Raw genomic sequence first — 22,621 nt, 5'->3', positions numbered from 1 at the left:
TACAGGTGCAATTTTTGTCTAGTTTAAATTTAATAACCTTTTTCCCTAAAGGTAATGAGCAGTAGGACTACACGCAAGCAGTATTCATTTCATAACTGATATCTGCCTTATGACAAATGGAAGATATGTGAGAAAGTGCAATACATTTGACATGAAAGAGGTTATTGTCTTGCCGATGGCCATGACATGATATCATTGTCCTCGGTCATGGGAAACTTTAACTTCGCCTTTTTCAGCTTGACTGATACTACTGGGGTGAGATTCCAATGTTAAATATGTTCATAACTTTCTTAAGTATCAGCATGAATTTACATTCTGAGGTCATTCCTACCTTGTCCCTAGAAATTTCAGTAATAACTAAATAATCTAAATAACAACAATCATATTTGTGTAGCCTACTTAAGATACCTTCTAATTCACGCTCTAGTGTATTGAAAGGTATTTATCGTAACAAATCATGACGTCAAAGAGAAGAGAAGAGAAGAACAAGTTTTATGTCCTCTTGATTTAACGAGTAATGACAGATGTGTTCATGTAAGTTGTACATATCAGGATGGGATGTGTACACGACGTGTGCATTCAGCGATTACTAATTAGGAGAAAAACCAGAATATCCAGAAATAAACACGACAACCATTAATCTTCTCATTTTCTACCATTATTCTACCAGTTATCAGAAAAAGACAAATGTATCCATATGGCTGGTGAAATTTCGTGCAAAGAAAGAGCTTCCTGCCAGCCAAACTTACTACTCATCTGTCACTGTGTTCTTTCTTTTTGTTTTTATCTTTGGTAATAAATTCATGTGTTTTTTTCCCCTAACTGAATGGCAAGCTTTGTAGGCTTTGTGAATTTTTTTTAATGCTCACAGTTGGTAGGATATCATAAGATATATACATATGCTCATTGATAAGACTTGTGTTATGTATGTGATGTAAAATTTCATTCATGACTAAGTTAGCCCGACTCATTTTGCCAGATTCTGAGAGTTTTATTGATCTCAGAATGGTTTTTCATGGTTTCATTGGAAGACAAGATGACATTATACTGGGAAAATGCAATTTTCAGCGCTGCACCAAAAGTAACATTTTATGACAGTCATTTGTCTCTTGAAATACTCTTCTTTTTTGGGGCAAATTTTTAGGTCAAGTATAGTAATTGAACGTATGTAAATCCTGTCAAAACAGCATTTCTCCAGTCTGCTGATTGCGTTTGTAAATGGAAATCTTTAAGAAAAAGAGATGACTGTCAGTTAATGCTAAAGAGAAAGAAGGATCGCTGAAGCTGGATGGTCAACTTGACAAGTTATCCTTGTGGAATAAGAAGCCTGAGTGTGTAGCAGTGGTCAGCTGTTTAAATATTTGCCAGGGTATTGCCTGATGCTTGGACTGATGCAAAGCATCTGAGAGGAGCTGTACAAACAGGGCTTCTGCCAGGCTGACGATTCAGCCAATCATTAGCTTTCAGTCGGCTTCATGACAAGGGGATTAGTGTCGAAAACCTCCATGTGTCTATCACCCTGTGTCTTATATACCTTTTAACTACAAACAAAGGAAGCATCAAAACTCTGTTTCAGTATCAAAGGTAAAGATGTCTTCAGCACTTCAGTACTCAATACAGCAGTGTTCAACATTTCCCAAGCTGATTAGGTTATTCAGTGAAATTCTTGTCTGTTCTTGTTGATTCGTCAGTGGCCTAAAATCAGGAGTTTTGTCAGGTACCAGGGCCTGGATTCACAGAATTTCTGAAGTTTTCTCTCTTAGGCATAAGTGTTTGGCTTAAGTAACACCTCTGGCATACTTGTGTAGTGTTTGATTTAATTTTTTCTTTTCAGGAACACTCCATGCTTTGACAATTTTGAAAATTTACTGAACATAGAAAGTTTTGTGACACCTGGGCCCGACAAAAGGGAATGGTTTACCACAGGCACTTGGCTTTCTATCAAACACAGAGAATGAAAAGTTCCTGACTACCCCATTAACACATCAAATCAAACAGATAAATATACCTAAAGTAGAAATCAAATTACCTAATGCATGTACATCCACATCACAATACAGGTACATTTACTACTAATATTAAAAAAGAAACAATAACAAACAGCTTTTTTACATAATAATCATTGCAAATAACTTTATTTCAACAAATATTGCATTTCTACTAGTTTGTAGAATGGCTGACGTTTGTGTATATCAATTACATATATCCATACAATCTACACAGTACAACGTTGTGATCTGAACGCTCTATGGTACGGCACTTCATACAAAGTGGAAGTTTTAACAATGCCCAACACAGATATGTTCAGGACATACACAGCACAAAAACATACCCATCAACGTAACTTGCCAAAATGATATACTGTAAGTACAACCGTTAGGCACAATGCTTCATTAATGCCAATGCTTGTTTTAAAAAAATAGATGATTTTTTGAAAATGCTATTTAAAGAGAAATAAAAGGGATATGAATTTTCAGAAACTGACGTTTTAGATAACCTACAGATGTAAAATTTGCTTGATATTATCACATGATTATCCAAACCCGACATGCTCAAACATGTCTTTTTCCCTCCCAACATCACTGCTTTACATCAAAGATGTCACATGACCTAATTATATTACTGGTACATGTAATCACATAAACAGAGCCTGCTTTGTTTCTCAAAGCCTACTAAGAGTTAACTTCTAATGCCTGACCAAAAAAAAAGGGCTGTAGGGTAAACTATATTTAGAAAAGAATAATCTAAAATTCAACACAGACCAACAAACAAAAAAAGTGTCATCATGTACATGGTAAAAGAAACGTATTACATTTATACTGATGTTAAACTGCTTTAAATTGCTAAACACAGAATCTGCAGTTATACAATGATTTTGATTCCAAAAATTAAAAAAAAGAAGATAAAAATGATTTCCCTATAACACTATAATAGGAAAACTAAGCACTTTGGATGATAGTTACTTGAGGAAAGTGACACCATGTGGTCAGGCCAAAGCACCATAATACTCTACCAGCAAGACGATGGCTTCACTGTGATTTACAACTCCTGAACTCACATTACATCTCCATGTACATAGTATGGAACATGGTATTTAATATGGCAGTTTGAGGTAAAACACACTTTTAGAGGTGTGAAATAAATGAGACAAAGGTGGAAGACTACAGTTCAACTGTGTGAGGTGATAACTGACTGATCATTTGAATTGCCTGACAAATCAGCATGTAAAGCTTGCATGTACTGAGCGCACTTTCTGAAGGTCAGCATACATCTGCAATATGGATGTAGGCCAGCAAAAACGATCAATAAATGAAACATCTGGTATATAATTCATGTAAACTCTCTATAGTATTGTAAGACTCTACATGTACATCAGATTCAATCTGAATGTCATAGGGTTTGAATCAAAAGATCAACATAAAGGTTCTGTAGCATTTTTGTTTTGTTCTCAGAAATGCCAAAATAATACAGTTAAACCCAAAAACAAAAAACCAAAAAAAAAACACACCATTTTGTTCTGAATACCCAAGGCTTATCAACAAATCTCACTGTACTTCCTTTTCTTATATTTGGAGGGCACATCTGAAGCCTTTTATACTTTTATCTTGGAATAAACATTTAGACTTGACCAATTCTGTGTGGGCTATTTCCATCGTAACATGCTGAGAAAAATTTTCTTCTCCTCTTCCAGCATTTTGAGAACAAATGAAGTAGGTCAGAAAGTACTATCATACTCTAGAAATAAATGTTAACCCATCAGCCTTATGCTTAAAATGATGCCCTGATCTTAATTCTACCATTTCATTTAAAATGAGTACTTGTGGACACATTTATATATAGGATGAGATGGGGAGATAAGTTTTGTCACATGATAAGGCCCTTTGAAGTTATTTCTGGCAGTTTAATTTTCATAAAAAGTGTTAATATATAAAAACAACTACACATATGTACGTAGCTCCAGATCAATTTCCAGTCATGTCTATTAAGTATATTATATGGATATACACAATAAGGATAAGATGTTGGATGGTTTTAAAAACATTTGTACAAAGACATGTGCTGACACGTCCACATTCATAGTCTGGTGGTACAGTAATCATGGATAGTCATGTGACATCTGAGGGATGTGGGATGCCCCAGGCCACACAGTTAATACATCCACTGATTATTAAAGAGTTCGTCTCTGTTTTAAATGCAGCCACACGACCCACTCAGTCAGCTACGAAATAAGTCAGACTTCCTGTGCGGCAATAGCTCAAGGGCAAAACAAGTGAGTCAGCGTACCTGTGCATACCTGTCCTGTACCTCCTTCTCTGAAGACACAGGTGGATAAGCCTCATTTGAAGCCTTGTCAACAGGACAATAAAACAGCCACAATACTCATGATACAGGTACACTATCTGGGTTAATATAACATTCACGGCACTATTACGCACACATACGCTGAACTTTCAACTATCTTTCCACCTGGATTTATAAACCTTGTTACTTGGAAAGCTTCACACACACAACGTTCAAGCAGCAAATCTATGCCATTGTGAAATGAATGAAGTTGTGACACAAAATAACAGTAAATAAAATCCTATGCATCATCTGCGTATGCCTAACTCTGTTCGTCTGACAATTTGGCACATAATTCACAGAGTCATTTAACTCTTTCATACACTAGATGGAATACACAAGGACTGTATTATAAAATAAAACCAAAAGAAAAAAACAAAACAAATATCACTACAAGCTGACTGTGCTGATTAACCAAGTGTGTTTCCAAGGTAATGGCATCACTAACTATCGAAAACTCGAAAAGGCATTTCAACATACGGATTCTTCACCATTCATTGCCAACAACTTCATATCCCTGTTTTCTAGTTCCAGAGATAACTGCTCCACTTCAGCCTCGAGCATACGATTTTTACGAAACATTTGGACATAGTTCAATTGAAGCTGTTTCTGGTAACGTATCACTTTGTTTTTCTCTTCCAACCACTGTTCTCGCTCCTTCTCAAACTCAGCCTTATAGTTCTCAAACTCGGCCTTGGCCTTATCAAATTCTTGAAGGATTATTTCAGTGTTTGAGCCTGTGCTGCTCGTGTCCATTGCACTTGGGCTGGGACTTTTGTCAGTTTTTCTCGCACTAACTGACGGGGAGGTACAGGTTGCCATTACACACAGTTTTTCTGGAGTCCTTTCTTTCACTGGCACCTCTGTACTTTTGGAATCCCTTCGTTCTCTATGAGAGTCCTGCAACAAACTGTTGTATTCACTGCGGAGTCTCCGGAGTTCCTCATCTTTGGTGCTGATCTCGCGGTCCTTGGTTAGGAGTTCGGTCTGAGCCTGTTCTAGCTCCTCCTCACACTCACGTATCTGTGACTTCAGAGTCAGCACCTCACTGGACTTGTGATTCAAGTCCTCTTTAGCGTCCTTTAACTGCTGTTTCACATGTACTATTTCCCCTGACTTCTGGTGAGTTTGCCATTTGGACTCCTCCATCTGTGACTTGAGCGAGCTTGACTCCTCCTCAATTTGTCGACACCGCTCCGCTGCCACATTCTTCTCTGCTTGAAGTTTGTCCAGGTCATCGCTGAGCGCTTTTTTGTCTTGTTGTAGTTTGTAGATTTGTAACATTAACAGCTGTTCAGCTTTGAATGCACGTCGTTGCTGTAGCTTTAAATGACGATCGCAGTCCTCTTTGAGCTCCCTCATTTCCATCTGCCAGGCCATTTTCTTCTCCTCGTACACCTGGAAGATGGCGCGCTCATTTTTGTCCATGACATTTCTTAGAGCATTAATCTCGGCATCCCTCTCTCTTAATATGGCCTCCAGCTCCCCCACCCCACTATCGCTAGGGGAGGGCGTCTGGACGTACCCCTCCATGTGACCAGATGACAAGTGACTCAGGTTCGTCAGGGACACAAATGACTCTGGCCGTTCAGCGTGTTTGGACGAGTTACCATTACCATCACTGGAGAAACTCAGCGAGCGGTCGCTGTCCACATGAATGGAACTCTGGGAGAGGTTGGACGGGTTGCTGAGGGCATGGTAATCCTGGGATCCATAGCCATCGTCTGCACTGCCAGAGCCATGTAACGTCTTGAGATTTCTGTCCACCAGGTGGCTGTTAGGTGTGCTCATGTATCGGGACGGGATGACTGGTTTGAAGGCAATTGGCCGGACGATGCCTTTGCCTGGTGTCTGGAAATAGAAACAGGAAAATTAATCATCGTATCCAACCTCACAAAACACAAAAGCAGATAAAAAAAAAGAGAACTCTTACTTTTCCATAATTACTGTTATGAAGGTATAAAAAGATCTGTCTATATTGTTTACAGAACTCTCGACTAGCCTGTATGACATGTGTGTACAGACCTTTAGATGGATCCCTACCAGCAGGTGTTGTATGGCAGCCTTGACACTTTATCTTACACTACTCAGGTTAACGAGATATACCCAGCACATAGCCAGCACCTGCACATCACCTTTACATTAACATGGATCACGACAACCTGAGACACTCGGCTTGGAATTTACCTTCATCAGAAACACACGCTTTTACGTGAAATAACATGTCAAACAGGCCCCTGACAATGGCATGAACATGTCTTATACAGGTTTAGCTGCAGCGCCAGGATGCTGAGCCACACGCAGTGAGCAAATCAATAGTGATGAAGTCTACATTCCACTGTTTTACAAGTACGTGTCTTGCCAGCAGCCACTGTACACCACAACATGTCCTGAACAACTCTATCTGCTCATCAACTGGAGTGCTGTGTACCTGTATAATACCAGCGTAATTCATCAGTTGATTGGGTGGAGCCAATTGATGTCTCCCAGGAGAACATTTGGCTTTGATGATCAGTATTATAAACACTGATGAACAATAGATGTAGAGAAGGCCATATTGTGACAGTGACTGGCATTGGACGTTCACAATGTGCCTGTACTTGTGTCAACCCAGCTCAGGACAGTTCAGTTCCTGGTATCACATAAACATTAACCTTATAATCAGACACTAGGTATCCGTCCTAGACGGTGAAAGTGATACGCTAACAAAATCCAAGATACGAGAGAAACAGAAGCAAAACGAATCAGGCGGATACTCCCAATCTATTCAATACCTGTCCACCTGATACTACATTCGTCGAAGTCTTTCATTTTCAGTACCGGCACATAACCTTTATGCCGACTTTCTCAGTCTGCCAATCACACCTGTCACCTTCATGCAGTTATGCTGATATTCACAGGGAGTCACACAACATTCCTATTCATGTACAACAGCCTATTCCTGTACACAAGACATATTTACCTGTACTGAAATCATTGTATGCCTACATCTAGCGCCACATGTCCGACCCGGTACATACATTGTACATAAGATAACCATTAACGACAGTTGTGCCAGGTGTACTTCAGTCCTACCCGCTCACCGACTGTACATCGGCTCAATGACTAGTACAAGAAGACATCAATAGTGACCAGGGTAGGCACTAATCACCACCCCCAGCTATAGCTGACCCTATCAGCCCACATGATCACCCAGGACCTGCATAGCATTACACACCGCACTGACTCCTCCGCAAGACCTAGCTCCGCTCCTACCTTCATGTGAACTAAACCTGGAGGCTATCGCCAATAACACTGTCTATAAGCCAATAATGGGCTGGTTAATTTAATCAGGCGCGATGGACTATAGTACTTGTATGTACAAGTAACCAGGACTGACGAATCAACTTATTTATACAGATGTAGTATGGTTGGTATAAACTTACCAGCACTGACCCAGTCCACATACTAATCATCAAGACCACACCTTTGTTCTTTTCATTCTGCAGGCATTAACATAACTCTCAGCATGAACATGAACATGAAGAATGCTCTACCTAATTTTACAAATTCCCTTTCTATAAAAAAAAATGCTACCTCAATACCTCAACAATGAGAAACTGTAACAATGCACAATTGTGTCAGCTGAACGACAGCCACTCACACAAACTGAAGTCAGTGCAGAACAATGAGTCAAGTGTGTCGAATGAATGGAATATAAAGCGGTGGGATATGTGACTTTGTAGTATGACCATGGAATGGGAAACACTAGGTCCCTGTTACACTTAACTCTTATGAAAATTCATAGCCCAATAAGTATGCCTTAGAAGCTTGGACGATTTGATTATTATTCCATCATACATTCTCATGCAGCTGTTAATCACAGTACCTATGTCAGGCACATCATCAGCATGCTGGGTAATTTACTTCATGTCAAGCGCAGCCCATTAACTTACATTAACACTGTGTTGAATTATGAGTATAACTTGAGGTAAGATTTTAGCACCGTGTTCACAGTCCAGTGGTTGTTATTTAGTATCATGCCTCAGCCTCATATAATCATGATATATCACCATTTTACATACAGCAGGGTTTATTCATTTAGCGAGACGATGAAATCAGGGTGACATTTTAGAGATACATGTATTCTATTTCCCTAAACTTTCCCATATTAATGTCATCAGAACTAGACACCTGCAGGACAATATCACACCATGCCTTTACTTTGGTGGGGTGGGGGTGGAAGACGTGGAAGTGGTGGGGGTGAGGGTGTGGGGGCATCGGTAACTGATCATTATACGATAACACAACTCAGCAAAAATGTTTTCATCCACCAATAAGCTTAGCATAAAGCAAAAGCATAGATACTCCGAAAAAACAACGGAGCCGGATATTTGATGTTTTGATATTTCGACAAAACTTTATTAAATAAAATTTAAAATATTATGCATAACACAGCAACTCACCACAAGGAATGAGCCAACGTAATAAAGAGAATCTCCAATAACCCACCGGTCACAGGTGTATGAGGATAACCCAATTACAGGTGTTCAGGCTAAGTTACAGGTACATTCAGAAATGCTTTAGATGGCTACCAGTACTGTTCAGTCAATTCCTGTCCATAGTTTACCACCACAGGACTTCGACTGGTACACACTAGGGGTAGATGTAAACACAGATTCCTGGCTACTCAGCTTAGGTCCAGTGTAATCCCATTGAAATCCTCTGATTCAGCCAGCAGATATGCCAGACTTGTCCAAGCCCCATCTCTCTGTATACACTATACATGTATGTACCTTGTTACATTCCCCTCGGCTAGGCTGTACATTAGGCTGGCCTGACACACAAGCACTTTCTGAAGGACAACCTCAGTCATAAGACAGTCTGGTCCTGTGTGTTAATTATCTCCGGCTCAAGCCAAGCCCAGAATCGTGAAAAATGCGCTTTGATTACCCAAACAGCATGGCTCTGCCAGCCCCTGTGTACCTGTGCTCTGGAGAAGACTGCCTCGCATCTCTCTGGTATGTCAAGGGTTGTCCACATTAGAGCGCGCAGGCACTTCACTACAGGTCAAATACTAAAGGTACAAACTCCATCAACAGGTGAAAACCTCTTTTGTCTTTAGTCTCATAGCCAGGTAGACACCTACATACCTGCAGAAAGTGTGAAGTATAGCACCTACCTCCCCTCAAGCTCCCACTTACAGCTCAAACTCTTAAACCCCTGACATACTAACACAAACAGACATCGGTAGTTACACTACATTTCACATACGTCCATGATGAAACGATAACAGCTGTTGAATGGGGAATGCATAAAAACTAACCCCGCAAGATTACTTTGAACAATTAGACCTTTACTTATGCTGGCAGCTAATTTAGAAACCAGCTTCGTGCAGTTGGGAAAATAAAAAAAAAAGAACATTTCGCTGTGACTACAGTGTATTCATGCGAGAAGTATTTTAATACGCATTCCCTGTGTGGTTGTACAATGTAATAAAACCTCAACAAAAAAGGATCAAACTCCGAATAGTATTTAAGAGAAGGCTACATGCTAAAGAAGTGATGTTATGGACAAATTTATAACAACTGCAATAACTGCTGTAGATGACCTCAGATTTCCACCATGACATACGTGCTCCATTTGCCTTATTATTGGAGTTTTATTCTTCCTTATAGATTTTTTAAGGATTGTGTGGAAGGCAGAAAAATGTGAGTTTCAGTGTCAAAGTAATATTTTCTGATATTTGCTTACCTCCACAAATTTTTCAAGGTAAAGTTTTGTGTGCAAATATAGTATATTCTGTATATTCTGCTACTTTCATTAACTTATTAATGATAACGTCTCTATAAAACAAAAAGAGTATTAAATTCTAACTGTTGATGGCACATAGTAGTGCACTTTTAAGCCACATGTAGTTAACAATGTTGATAGTGTCCAATATTTCACATTCTGATTCATTTCATGATTTTTTGTTCCTACAGGCGAGGGCGAGGCCTTGTATTGGAGAGAAGCAAAGTCAACACCTGTATGTACAGGCACATATTCATTCCCACCTGTCCGGAGCGGGATCCACAAAGCGGCATAATTATGAATCTCAGATCAAAATCAAAATTCCCTGAGTGTCACAAATAGGTTACAAGTGGGATTTAATCTGCCTTGAAAGGTCCACAGCGATAAGGCTTTGATGTCTTCTTTGTTCAGGCCTATCAACCTGTGGGGTCATCGGAGTGGGTCGGACAGGAGTGGACATGAGTCTGACTGAAGCAGATCGTTTGTACATTATTTTTTTTGTCTCCTGACCAGTACCAAAGAGGCTCGGCTGTATATCTAAGATAGCATGAACACGGGGTATGAAACTTTTAGCCCTAAGGCACATTCCTACATACTTAGGAGGACGGACGATCAAGTCTGGATATGTCTTGTGTTCACAGGTTACACAGCCTTGCACTGTAAATAAAGTTACCACTGCCTGCCATGCTTCAACACACTCCAACGACTCAAAATAATTCTTGAAATTAATTGTCACCTATATGCATGAGCCACAAGTCAAGGGTACAAGTGTGTAATGTATATCCTCAACAAAAGGGCATGCTATAAAAAATCTAACAGCGCTAGTATTACTGGTGTTGAATTTCTCACGTTGTTCATGTGACTGCACTTGAGAAAAGTCAAGTATTTAGAAGTTTAGTGCAAGCCGAAGTGTGAGAAATAACATGCATTAAATGAGTGTTAAAACATAATTTATGCAAATGTGACCATTCTCGTTATTAAAGTTTATTAAAGCCATGAGCAATTATCAGCTTTTACACGTGGATAACTTTATTTTCATGGACGCAATTTCAGTTTACCTTTTTCTGTAGGCAAGCTACAAAACTAGCTTAACTGATGTTTAATTAAAGCAATTTAACAGAAAATGATAGAATCCAACACCTCAGACTGCTCTGCTGCCAATGTACAGCAGCTCAACTATGACAGGTCTACACAAGGATGTCAACCCTATCTTAAACATTCATTTACAAACACTCAAAAACACTTAAATTGACCTACTGTTTCACAGCTCAGTGTACTGACTAGCAATTTTATTAAAATTCAGGGCACTAGTGTAAAATGCATGTTATTCTTTATAAAAAAAAAGGTATTTTTTTTGTAAGAACTATAAAGATCATTTATATATATTACATTACATTACTCCAGCGGCATGTACTTTGGTCTATAAAAGCTTCTGTCAAATAAGAAAATCAAATAAATCATTTATTCCTTTATTTATCTGACTGGTGTTTTACGCTGTACTCAAGAATATTTCATTTTATACGAAGGTGGGCAACGTTATGAAAAGATGTCATTTATGGCTAATTACTAACAGTGCAGCTACATGTAAATTGTAAATATTCCACAGAAAATGGCAAAGGCTTTAAGTCACAAACCTGCTCGTCCAAATCAAATCAACCCTAGCCTGACCCTATTCAATTGACACAAAGGATATGACAGTGCAAAAAAAATGACTTGCTGGTACCTGGAGAAAAAAAAAGCAACAAAAAAAAACAACAACAAACAAATGATACTACTTATCTTATCATGCTTTAGTAAGGAAAATACAGAGAGCTATTACCCCCTGGGGTGAGTGGGTGGGGCAAAATTAGGCCTATGGAAGCCACATGTAGACAGTTCAATTTGGCAGGTTAATGATATTGGCACCGCTACAAGCAGGTAATTCAACTGTGTTCCACTTACATAACAATCAATCAGTTCATTGTGCCCTCAAGGTTTTCCACTCAAGCCTTATTAGCACTACACTGTTGATTATGCCTGGCACATGCTAACAATACAGCCCTTGTGGGGGAATGGATATTAATGCTGATCAGGTGGAAAAAAATAGTTCTAAATAATCTAAGGAGGTGTTAAATTGGACAGAAGAACTGACTGATTATCACCTCACCGGGAATCTTACCCTAATAATGACTTAATTTGCTGGTTAAGTTATCAACGCTTAAAGATTTTAATGGCAAGAAAGGTGCCAATGCTTAATGAGTTTAGTTGTACAAAACTGAAACGGTCAACAATGTAAGGGTCACCACATTCACTCTTCGGTTAACCACCAAAATGTTCAAACCACTGGTTCTGTCAAGAAAAAACTGCTGACGAGCCGAGCAAGCCGAGCCAATGATTAATTGGACAGCGTTCTAGTCTCTGGCTTTGCCTCCAGCCATTAAGCCAGCCAAGAATCACATGTAGATTATAGATGGCCCGCAAATTCCAACGTGCTTTATCATTTCATGTATGCTATCAATTGTATATATACATGTTGCATAACAGTAAGTTAAATCAGTAGACTATGATAACTCTTAACTATTTCACCTAAAAGTTTACCTTTTTTCACGTCACTCAGTTTGCTCAATCCTGATTGATTCATCCACCTTATGAGGCCACTTAAGAGCTTTTTGAAAGGTCTAATTAATTACTTATCTCAAAAGCTAAAGTAGTGCCATCGAAATTATCATTTTAAGGCCCCAGTGTGCTTCTGAAATTGTGATTCTATAAGCCACCTACATTAGGTGAAGTACAGTATATCTAATCAACAAATCATGGGTTGCACAGAGCATACAATGTGCAGTCAGTTGCCTCCCTTATTTAATAACTTCGCTCCACATATTTTACCACCATTAAGTGCACCTGCAAGCCCCACATGACGGACATAATTTACTGCACTAATTCCTACAATAACAAATTCTAGTTTCGTAATTCGACATGATATTGTAGCCACTGCAGGCGTATGAAAATCGTATAATTGTGAAATGACAAACACATGTTAATATTTACCTTGCTCAACATGCCACTGATAGGGGCAATTCTTGGTGGCCCTGATTCTAAGTCCTCGTAAATATGAGCATGATGAGATTCTGCATCTAATTGGTCGTTACTGTGGTAACTCCTCATGGCCTGTATGCTGCCCCCGATACCCATTTTACTGCCGAAAGGGGGTGGGGACCAGGTTCGACGACGGGGGCACCCAGTGGTGGGCGTGCTGACGTCCTGGGTGTTGCAGTAGTTAGCTGTCGTTGGTCTGTGCGACTGTCTGTTCGTTGGGTCGTATTGTTTGGATGGTGGGTAATCCACCGATCTGGTCCCACTGCTGGCCGCCTGCTGCCAACTGCTAAGTCGACGGCGAATGGTCGCAATTTGAGAATACTCCTCTTCACTCTGGTAACTGGGGTCGAAAATGTACTTCACCTCTCCAGAGTAAGTTGAGTAGTTGGAGGGAGGGGAGTAGATGCCCTCGTTTGCGGCGGACTCCTCGCTGATCGACCCCCCGGGTTTACTGCCGTGATGGGCCATGGTCTGGTTGTTTTATACCATGGCTGTAATCAGATAGAAAGTCAGATAATCACAAAACTGCAAAATGATACATACACATATAGTGCTCTTTGAAATAAATCCCATGTCAATCTGTCCTTGTCATCCAAACATTTGAAACAGGAGATTCTCTAATCAGGAAGAGCTTGTGTCATATACAATGGATACAAGCTACAACCTATACATGCTACACACAATGAAACACAGGTAAATTAGTATCTGGGCACAGCACTTGGAAAGCTTTCCTGTGACACTGATTGAATCAAGCCATATATCAACTGGTCAGCCATGGTACGGCTTGGCAATACCTGATCCTCCAACAGTTATCAGCAGTGGTTCAAGACTGAAATTACCTGGGCCATAAAACCAATCACAGCTAATGACAGGAAACGTGTCAGGTGAAATACAGGTAAGTGGGGAGGGTGGGGAATTATCATGTCCTCGCATCCTGAACCACACACCTGTACCATGAACCACACAGGAGGATTATAATGCTACCTGTGGCTTGTCCTCAGCACTCTGTCCTCACATCTCCCAGCAGTGGCTCACAGTTAGACATGTAGATGTAAGACAGTGCCAGGCCTTGTTCCTACGCTGACCTTGTATGTGTCTAGATAAATACTCAGACCCTTGCCTCTTGTCACACTGTTTAAATTTAAGTTGCCTATTGATTTCTGGCCAGGCCTATATGCTCACATGTCACTGATGCTCTGGGTGCTAAAATCTCATCCTGCCTGTTTGACTTTAAACCTGGCCCAGGACATGGTCGTACTGGAAGAGGTGGAGACTAAGGGGGTTCTGATAATATAGCTGTGTGCTCAGATCGGCAAGGACTACTGTGTCTAAGCACCCAAGCTTTACTCATTATTATGCATGCTCGGTACACAAGGGCTACAGCCACAGTTATCACGCCAAACCTTCTGACATCAATGCGTCAATACAAAAATCATGACCTGGCAAAGACACGAGGGCCAGCTTAACCCAATACACGATTGACACACACAGGATATGGGCTAATTTCAAACACAGCCACAATAAAATGGCTATTATAAAATCAACTTCTCCAAACATTAGAGGTGTGTAATACATAAAGCCTTTAATGTGCCAGCTCAGAAAATAACCAATCATCACACAAGTTAAAAATTTCACTATTAATGTAAATAAAAGTATATCCACAAAATTAGATGAAATGGAATGTGGTTGTTTATTATTAAACAGTTATTGTGAATTAAACTATAGGCCAAATGGCTACACAGTCTCACAATTAAGGGGAGGTAATCACACATGTCTGACTGCCCTATCAGCACACGGTAAACAGCAATGTATATCTGCATGCACCATGTTCTCCTCAAGCCATATTTATATAAATAACTAGAAAAAACGCTTCTCTTCTATTATATCCATTATTACATCCATTCTATTACATGTACACCTATTCATTCTTGTAATACATAACATTCCACCAGCAAACATTATTCTTTCGCACAAGTTTTTAAACAATTTTGACCTGATCATCAAAAAATGGCCACTGGGAGGAAATAGTAAATGTTGATCGAACACTAATCATCATTAACAAAAAATTAATTCCTACCTGTAATCAAAAATCTAAACATGGAAATTAATAATTAATAGCTTTACTGAGAAGATTTTCGACAAAGGTGCATGTATGTTGTATACATGCAATGTGAATGAACTCATTAAGCCTTGACTGCTGACAACAGCAATAGTCAAGTCAACAATAGGCCACAAAGACCTCATACTGGCAAGAAAAGACTGTTTGGTTTAACATGCATAAATTATACTGGTACATGTATATCATTTATAAGAGTAAGTCACAAGAGGCCTGCGATCTTCAGAGAGTTCCTTTAGAACACTTATATATGGTGTTTTTCTCACAGATAATACTACTCTGCAGCAAGCTCATGGTGCATATGTATCATGTACTTCGTCTACAGGCTGATAATCGTAGGACTGACTAGAAGATGTTGTTGGTCATGCTCAGATGAGGCTTGAATAGAGGCTAAGTGATGGAACTCTCAGCTCAGATTGCTATCATCTTTCACTGCAGAAACACATGTGATAACAGTGACCTGCCACTAGAGTCCTCACACCTACACTATGGTGCCCATGTGAATAACACTTTGAGCAGCAGGCCTATACCTTTTTTCATGTGCTTCCACCAACATGTGCATTGTGGACTTATTTATTTATTTATAAACTCACGGATATTTCACTTATACGGTAGCTACCATTATGGTAGGAGGAAAGCCATGCAGAGCCCAGGGGACAACCTCATGACCTTCCGCATGTTTCTGCATCATGGAATCACTGCCCGTAAAAATACGAATGTGCACATTCCAAATTATGTTAAAATGAGACAAATGAACATATGACCAATTCTTACATCCGTAAGGAGGCTTTCATCTTTTGACTTTCTCAACAAATCTCCATCTACATTATGATGCTACCACCAAAATATACAACACCAAAAAACCTGAATACTTAATCAAATTGCCCACGTGACTATTTCTCACAGCCATGTTCATATGCACTATGTTGCTCATAACCATCCCTGTTTAGCAGCATAGGCAGGCAGAAAATGCACTGTACTAGCTATCTTCAGATTAACTTTCGAACACAGCCTCGACTATAATGTTAAAATATTCATACTGTAAAGATGGCAAAGATTATACAATGGTAAATAAGAACCTGTCAAGCTCAAGTAGAGCTTTCCTTCAACCAGTGCTCACATCATCAATAGTCAATACGGACATGTTGTGTAGTACTAATCTCGTCACTTGGCATGACGATAAAAAACAATAACCATCCAAAAACAGCACAGAAGCTTTGAAAACTTACTTGTAAACAACACTTAATGGTGATGAGTACCACTACATGTATACCACAATGTCTGACTCTACATGTACCTGCCAATGCCAGTCCTTTCTCCAGTGTGACAGATCCTTCAACTGACTGCAGTGATCTCACACTGGATATACCTCAAGGCCTAAAAAAGCCGCCAAAACCTGACAGTCAATTCAGTTCAAACCTCAGCATGCTGACCTATATCTGCTGTAGAAACCTGATGGGCATACATCCTGGCCAGCAGGCAACCACAGCACAATGTTTTACTGAACGCGATGTTTATTTCTGGGCCTATAACTGCTGGCAGGCATGAGGGATTCTCTGTCTGTAGTCACTATAACTGTTACTGGAGTCTGTTATACCTTTTGACTGGAGCTGTCCTCATGGCAGGTGGCAAACGGACAGGTAGCCCTGGACAACATGGACAAACCGTAGACCTTAGCTCAGTCAGGTATTTTATTCTATACACAAAGATCTCACATGCAAACCTAATGGTGCATTACACGGATTTGTTTACCACTGCCTCATCAAAATTCGTAGTGAGTCCGATGTTCACAATTACCCATCTACTGACTTCAGAAAACAAAAAATGCACATCTACCTCATCAAAAATCAAGAGCCACGGCTCATCATACAACCACACAAGAAAAAATTAAACACAGCAAGACATCAATCCGTATCTACACTTGATGATATTTTTTTTTCATAGGGTGGAAAAGGTGAAAAGTGACTAATTACGTGTTCACATGACGCCTGTTCAGGAGGATACTTTAACAAGCGTAGCACTGACTGAGACATCTGCAGCGGTTTAAGGGCCTAACGCCAATATCCTTATACTTGAGTTAACATGAAAACCTTGACAGATTCTTAAAGAGACGGAAATCAGACAAAATCTCTATTGACATGATAATCACTTTAACAAGAGAGGCTCTTTCCACATAAGCTAACCACAGGGAAGCAGTTTCCACTGACATACTGTACAAAAACTTCTTTGGGGGGGGGGGGGGGAGGGGGGTTCAATTAACTCAACATCCTTGGAAAAAGAAAGTCAATCAGATGTCAATCTTCATGGACATACATCACTTGAGTAAAACAATGGACGAATTGTCCTCGACTGATCTTCACGAGCATAATGAGGTAATTAGGTTACTACTGCAACAACAACAACAACAACAACACAAGGGCGTCCAATAAAGAAGGTCACTTTTACACAAGGTTATACACCTGGCGGATACCGTCGATAATATAAACTAGTTTGGCTGCTACAGATCTAGATCAATAATGATATTGATAGCACTGAGGCATAATTAAAAGCTTCAAGCCTCAGGCAGGCTAAGATAGGGATGATAGCCTAGGGTTAGCATCCCAAACTCATATGTACCACAACAGTATTAAACAATATCTACCACTACGTGACTTGAATTCTTTTATTACTATATAAATATAGCTGCAAGAAAGATGAGCTCATGCAATGTTTCTGCAAAAGTCCACAAAATATTTTCCTGTGATATCATAAATACTGGTTTTAACAAAGACATGCAACATTCCATGGATAATGGAGCCAGTAGATAAGTGGGTTACAGCATGACTGGGGGGTTAACTGTACTTCTAGTACCAATCACTGCAAGACAGATTGCTCACAACACACAGGAGATATTGATTTCCGGTGAAATGTAGCACATGGCACACTGACAACCTCAAACCTGTCCTTGTGACCACGTTTCTAATGGCTGTTATGAGTATTTATAACGATTGGCTATTATACTCAACCCAAGCTAATCCAGCTGCAGAGGCTATCAGCTAAGGTGGCTTCAGTATGGTCCATTGTGCCAGAAACACAGGTATCAACCTAAAGCCCTCTCACAAGTTTAAACGCTTTACTCAGGTTACTGATCAATAAAATCTTGGCGTGAGTTGGTTCTGTTACAACTAACAGACACCTGGTGGCCGGCCACACAGACTTTCAGCTCTGGAGCTGGGAGACCCCAGTTCTGCAAAGCTCCGGGTCTTGTGTACTATCCTCACCTTGCTGGTTTTTACCCAGGCAGCCACTGCACCTGCTAATCCAGTCTGCACAAAACCAAGCAATAGCCACACATACACAGCCCATAGAGTAAACTTGTTCTTGGCATCACTTCAGAAAACAGGGTGACTTGTTAATTTTAAATTTGGGGAGACAATTGCAGCAGAAGCTTTTATAAGCTAAGAATTTGTGTAAAGTGCAAGAGTAGAGATTTAGATATACAGGTTAAAAATGTCAAAATTGGTTTTTGCCAAAGAAAAAAAATTCTTTTCCTACTTGACATTTATCAGTATCAGCAGCTTACATCTATAGAGTGGTTAATTGACAGTGAGGTTCATTAGAACATCCTGTCTTATCAGCTCACACAAGCTGTCACAACAGTACGAATGTAATGTAAATCAATCCACCCCTCATTCTCCACACACCATTAACACTTTTGTCAGAAAAAACTCCACAATCAGCACATCTTAGCCCTGGCTAATGATCCTGTAAATAACCCCATGTACTTCAGTATTACAGCACACAGGAAACACAAGTTTACATAAACTGTCGTACTTTGTCTGAATACCACATGAAAAAATCCATGCCAACACATCACCATAAAGGCCCATCAAGTTGGAGCAAAATTCACTTATCGACTCCTCTGCATGTAAAAGAGGTGAACACATTAGTGACATATCTGTTACTACTACGAGCTTTAAATAATAACAAGTGGCCTTGCCTTTTTCAACTCCAGACAGTCTACCTGTAAACATGAGGGCTTGTTGTTAATTACAATAAAGGCTAATCCCCAGAAGTATGCTGATAGACAATACAGTGGAATGCTCCTTTCAGCCAGTTATTTAATTTGCTCACTACGTGCATGATCAAATCACAACCCACAATAGCTGACCATATTTGTTTACTGCTGTACATCTAGGCAGAGGCCTTTACTTAACACAGGTATTTCAGAACACCCTGTGTGTCTAACAGGGTCTACAACATGCTTTTGTTGCTTACAACTCAAGTGAATCTGTTAAAGTCAATGTCAGCTGTGTTCATATTGTGCGAGACAGAAATCCAGCTCACGAATAAGTCGCTTCACTTCATATCCTTTTCACCACTTGTTTACACCATTATCCCTAAATTATGATCTCAAGTCTTTCATTTTTCAAAACAGTGAGCATGTGAAGAAAAATACCTACCTTTACCAGTAAATAGGCACATTGTATTATAAATATATAGCTAATGAGGAAAATCTCCAGTGAACTTTCCAGTTAGATTTTTTCTGCGACTGAAGAATATATCAAATGTGACAATAGGCAGAAGAAAACAGCTAGGTGAACCAGTACAGGCACAGACGTGAATGACACAGGCGTGCTTTTTTTCACCTTTCCTCCAACATCATGCACATTGGCTTTTTGTTACAAAAGCTGTACACATGTAGCAAACACTGACTTGGTTTTTCAACCAATGTTGCATCAGTTTCATTATCTACATTATCTATCTATCTTTCATTACCCTACAACTGGTAACATTCAGTGATCAAAATGTGTATGTATATGTCTGCTATACTGGTACATATGCCATACATGTACTTATCTGCCATATATGTCACTGGTTTTCTGGGCATCTAGCAGCAGACCACCTGGTTATGTCACTCGCAGGTGTCAGGTGTATTCTTTTGTAAAAAAGAGCTGTTTTTTTTTATCTCAAGCACTTCAATAGATGCAGTCAATGTTATCACAAAAGTGTATATAAGTAGCAAAAAAACAAGGGGGCTACTAAAATCTCACAGATCTCAGAATAGACGATAAATGTTATCTGAACAGTATTTAACTTTAATAAAAGTACAGCTTTTCATTAGAGTTCACACGTTTTGTCTTTGGTGTTTCAGATGATCAAAGACTCCCTTAAGGCATGTACATACCACTGATTAGTTCAATACAAACCCTAGTATAAATATCTGCTTTTGACAGGAGTTCTTGTACTCCTTTTTTCAGAAATAAAATCTTTTTAAAACTGAATACTATCTCTCAATCATCTCGAATATGCCTTTCACCATTGCCCAGGTTATAGTGTTATCTTTAGAATACAGACATTTTCAAAAGCTGATATGTCTAGAGCACAGACAGATTTACAGGTAGAATGTCTACATGAAGATACAAATAATACCTTACCTCTAAAATACAGTCTATGTCACTCTGTTATGTCTGGTGAACATAAAATGCTGTAGAATACAGACGATCTATGTAGGTGTAAAACTGATACGTTCATAGTAGTGGCTGCCTATGTTAAAATATTACATCTGTGAAGGTGAAACTGTTACGTCTAGGACATATGCTTCTGCTAACATGAACATGTAGTATATAAACAGCCAGACTGCTAAGGTATGATCTCATTCTGTAACACCTGATCCACAACTATAGACACACTGGTATAACACTACTGTTGGCAGCATTTCAACTATTCCAAGCAAGTACCTTGGAAAATCAAGTTAGATCACCAGAGAATTCCACAGCTGGACTAAGCTGTATGTGTGTCGATGCCCATGAATACAGCATGTGCATTGTCCAGGTATGATTAAGGTTAAGCTAAGCTTTCTAATATAGCTTTTATGAATCACGCCTTAGCATACTCAAAAGCCCCCTTCATGTAACTAGTGCAAAAACTACTCATACTTTACCTTTTAGCATCGTGCAGCAAAAATGATCTGAAGGTTCACGTTAAATGAGTGCCTATGAAGTCCTCAAGCGCATCAAGCACACAAATTTTCAACGACAGTTTGCCCCAGTTCAAAGCACCTTATAAGTACAGACAACTTTTTTCACAACTGTAGGATCATAGCTGTGGATGTTAACTCAAATTCAGTTAACATGTACCATACTACTTTTGCTTTGTAAAGACAACTCACAGCAGCGACACAGTGAGTCAGTCAATGGTAGACAATGCAACTACATATATATAGGTAAATTACTGCCAACAGGAAAATGCTAAAGGTTACTTTTAAATTAGCATTGTAATGGATACAATGATGAGTAGTTGCTAAAGATATGAGAAGAACACATGGCTGGAAGTTAAGAGAGGCAGCCTAGAGCCAGTGACAAGTCAGTGAAGAGATAAATCAGTCTGAAATAGTTGCGCATCTGATCCCCCCCCCCCCCCCCCAACCTCGGTCCTCAGCGGCAAGGACGATGTGATCAAAGAGACCTAACCATTAACATGACAAATGTCTTCAACTGTAAAGTCTGGACAGAAAGCAGATAAACCATCATGGCCCAAACACCAAATATCTATCATCCATGATGGTAGATAAAACAAATATGTACATATTAGGTATGGAATCTTTGAAGAGTGCGACAATCTAACTATCTGAAAGGATCAGATCTAGATCTGCCTTTAGCCCTCACATGAGGTATGGTCAGGTGAGGGGATAAGCCCTAGGTGAGTGTGCCCAACCTACACGGGCGTGGGGGATAACAATAGAGGATTACTAAGCCACAACCCTGCCTGTCTCAGGTAGGGAGAGGATATATATGACAAGTGCACATTGCCATTCTCTTAGTCATATTTCCTGTGTTCTCTAAACACAAATTAGTCTCCTCATTATATACCCATAATATACATGCATGTGTACCTAGGGATCGGTCAATCATAAATGTCTCCCTAACCTCCCTGTGCGTGGATTAAACAGAGAAAAAAATATGTACACATGGTCACCCATCCACAATTGCACTGTCAACAAAGTACATTAACACTTGCATTAAGTGTAACATGATATACATCTACTCGGTCTTTACACAGACAAACATGTATATGTCAGATAAAACATACAGGATGCAATTAAAATTTAATAAAAGATATACATTTCTGTCTCCATCACAAAAAAAGTGAACTAAGCTTATTGCCTGTAATCCTAAAAGCCCCTTTCACTTACAGCCATCTGACTCTCACATAGGTGTAAATACCAGTCTATCTGGTCTTTTTTCTTCACTGCTCAGAATGAGTTTACTTACTCAGCATCTTGCTAGGTGACAATGTGTCATCCAGTTTACACATGTATACAGCTCCTCCTAGCTG

At 39.5% G+C, this 22,621-nt stretch overlaps 1 protein-coding gene across 6 annotated transcripts in view; it reads right to left on the bottom strand.

Moving 5' to 3' along the window:
• Positions 1 to 2,115: 2,115 nt before the first annotated feature.
• The window catches only part of LOC135467633 (leucine zipper putative tumor suppressor 2 homolog), a 39,854-nt gene continuing 19,348 nt past the window's right edge, over positions 2,116 to 22,621 (bottom strand). For 4 of the 6 annotated variants that reach the window (XM_064745418.1, XM_064745417.1, XM_064745414.1 and 1 more), the window contains exons 2-3: positions 13,141 to 13,679; positions 2,116 to 6,192 (exon numbers count right to left, since the gene is read on the bottom strand). In XM_064745418.1, the coding sequence (XP_064601488.1) occupies positions 4,813 to 6,192; positions 13,141 to 13,656 (1,896 nt within the window). In that variant the 5' untranslated portion in view covers positions 13,657 to 13,679 and the 3' untranslated portion in view covers positions 2,116 to 4,812. Of the gene's footprint in view, positions 6,193 to 13,140; positions 13,680 to 16,601; positions 16,618 to 20,721; positions 20,855 to 22,621 lie in introns of those variants that run through there. The other 2 variants (XM_064745416.1, XM_064745420.1) reach the window with 2 other exon arrangements.

The sequence above is a fragment of the Liolophura sinensis genome, chromosome 6 (assembly GCF_032854445.1).
Source record: "Liolophura sinensis isolate JHLJ2023 chromosome 6, CUHK_Ljap_v2, whole genome shotgun sequence".
Taxonomy (NCBI): Eukaryota; Metazoa; Mollusca; class Polyplacophora; order Chitonida; family Chitonidae; genus Liolophura; species Liolophura sinensis.
This window is presented reverse-complemented; position numbering and strand designations above follow the sequence as displayed.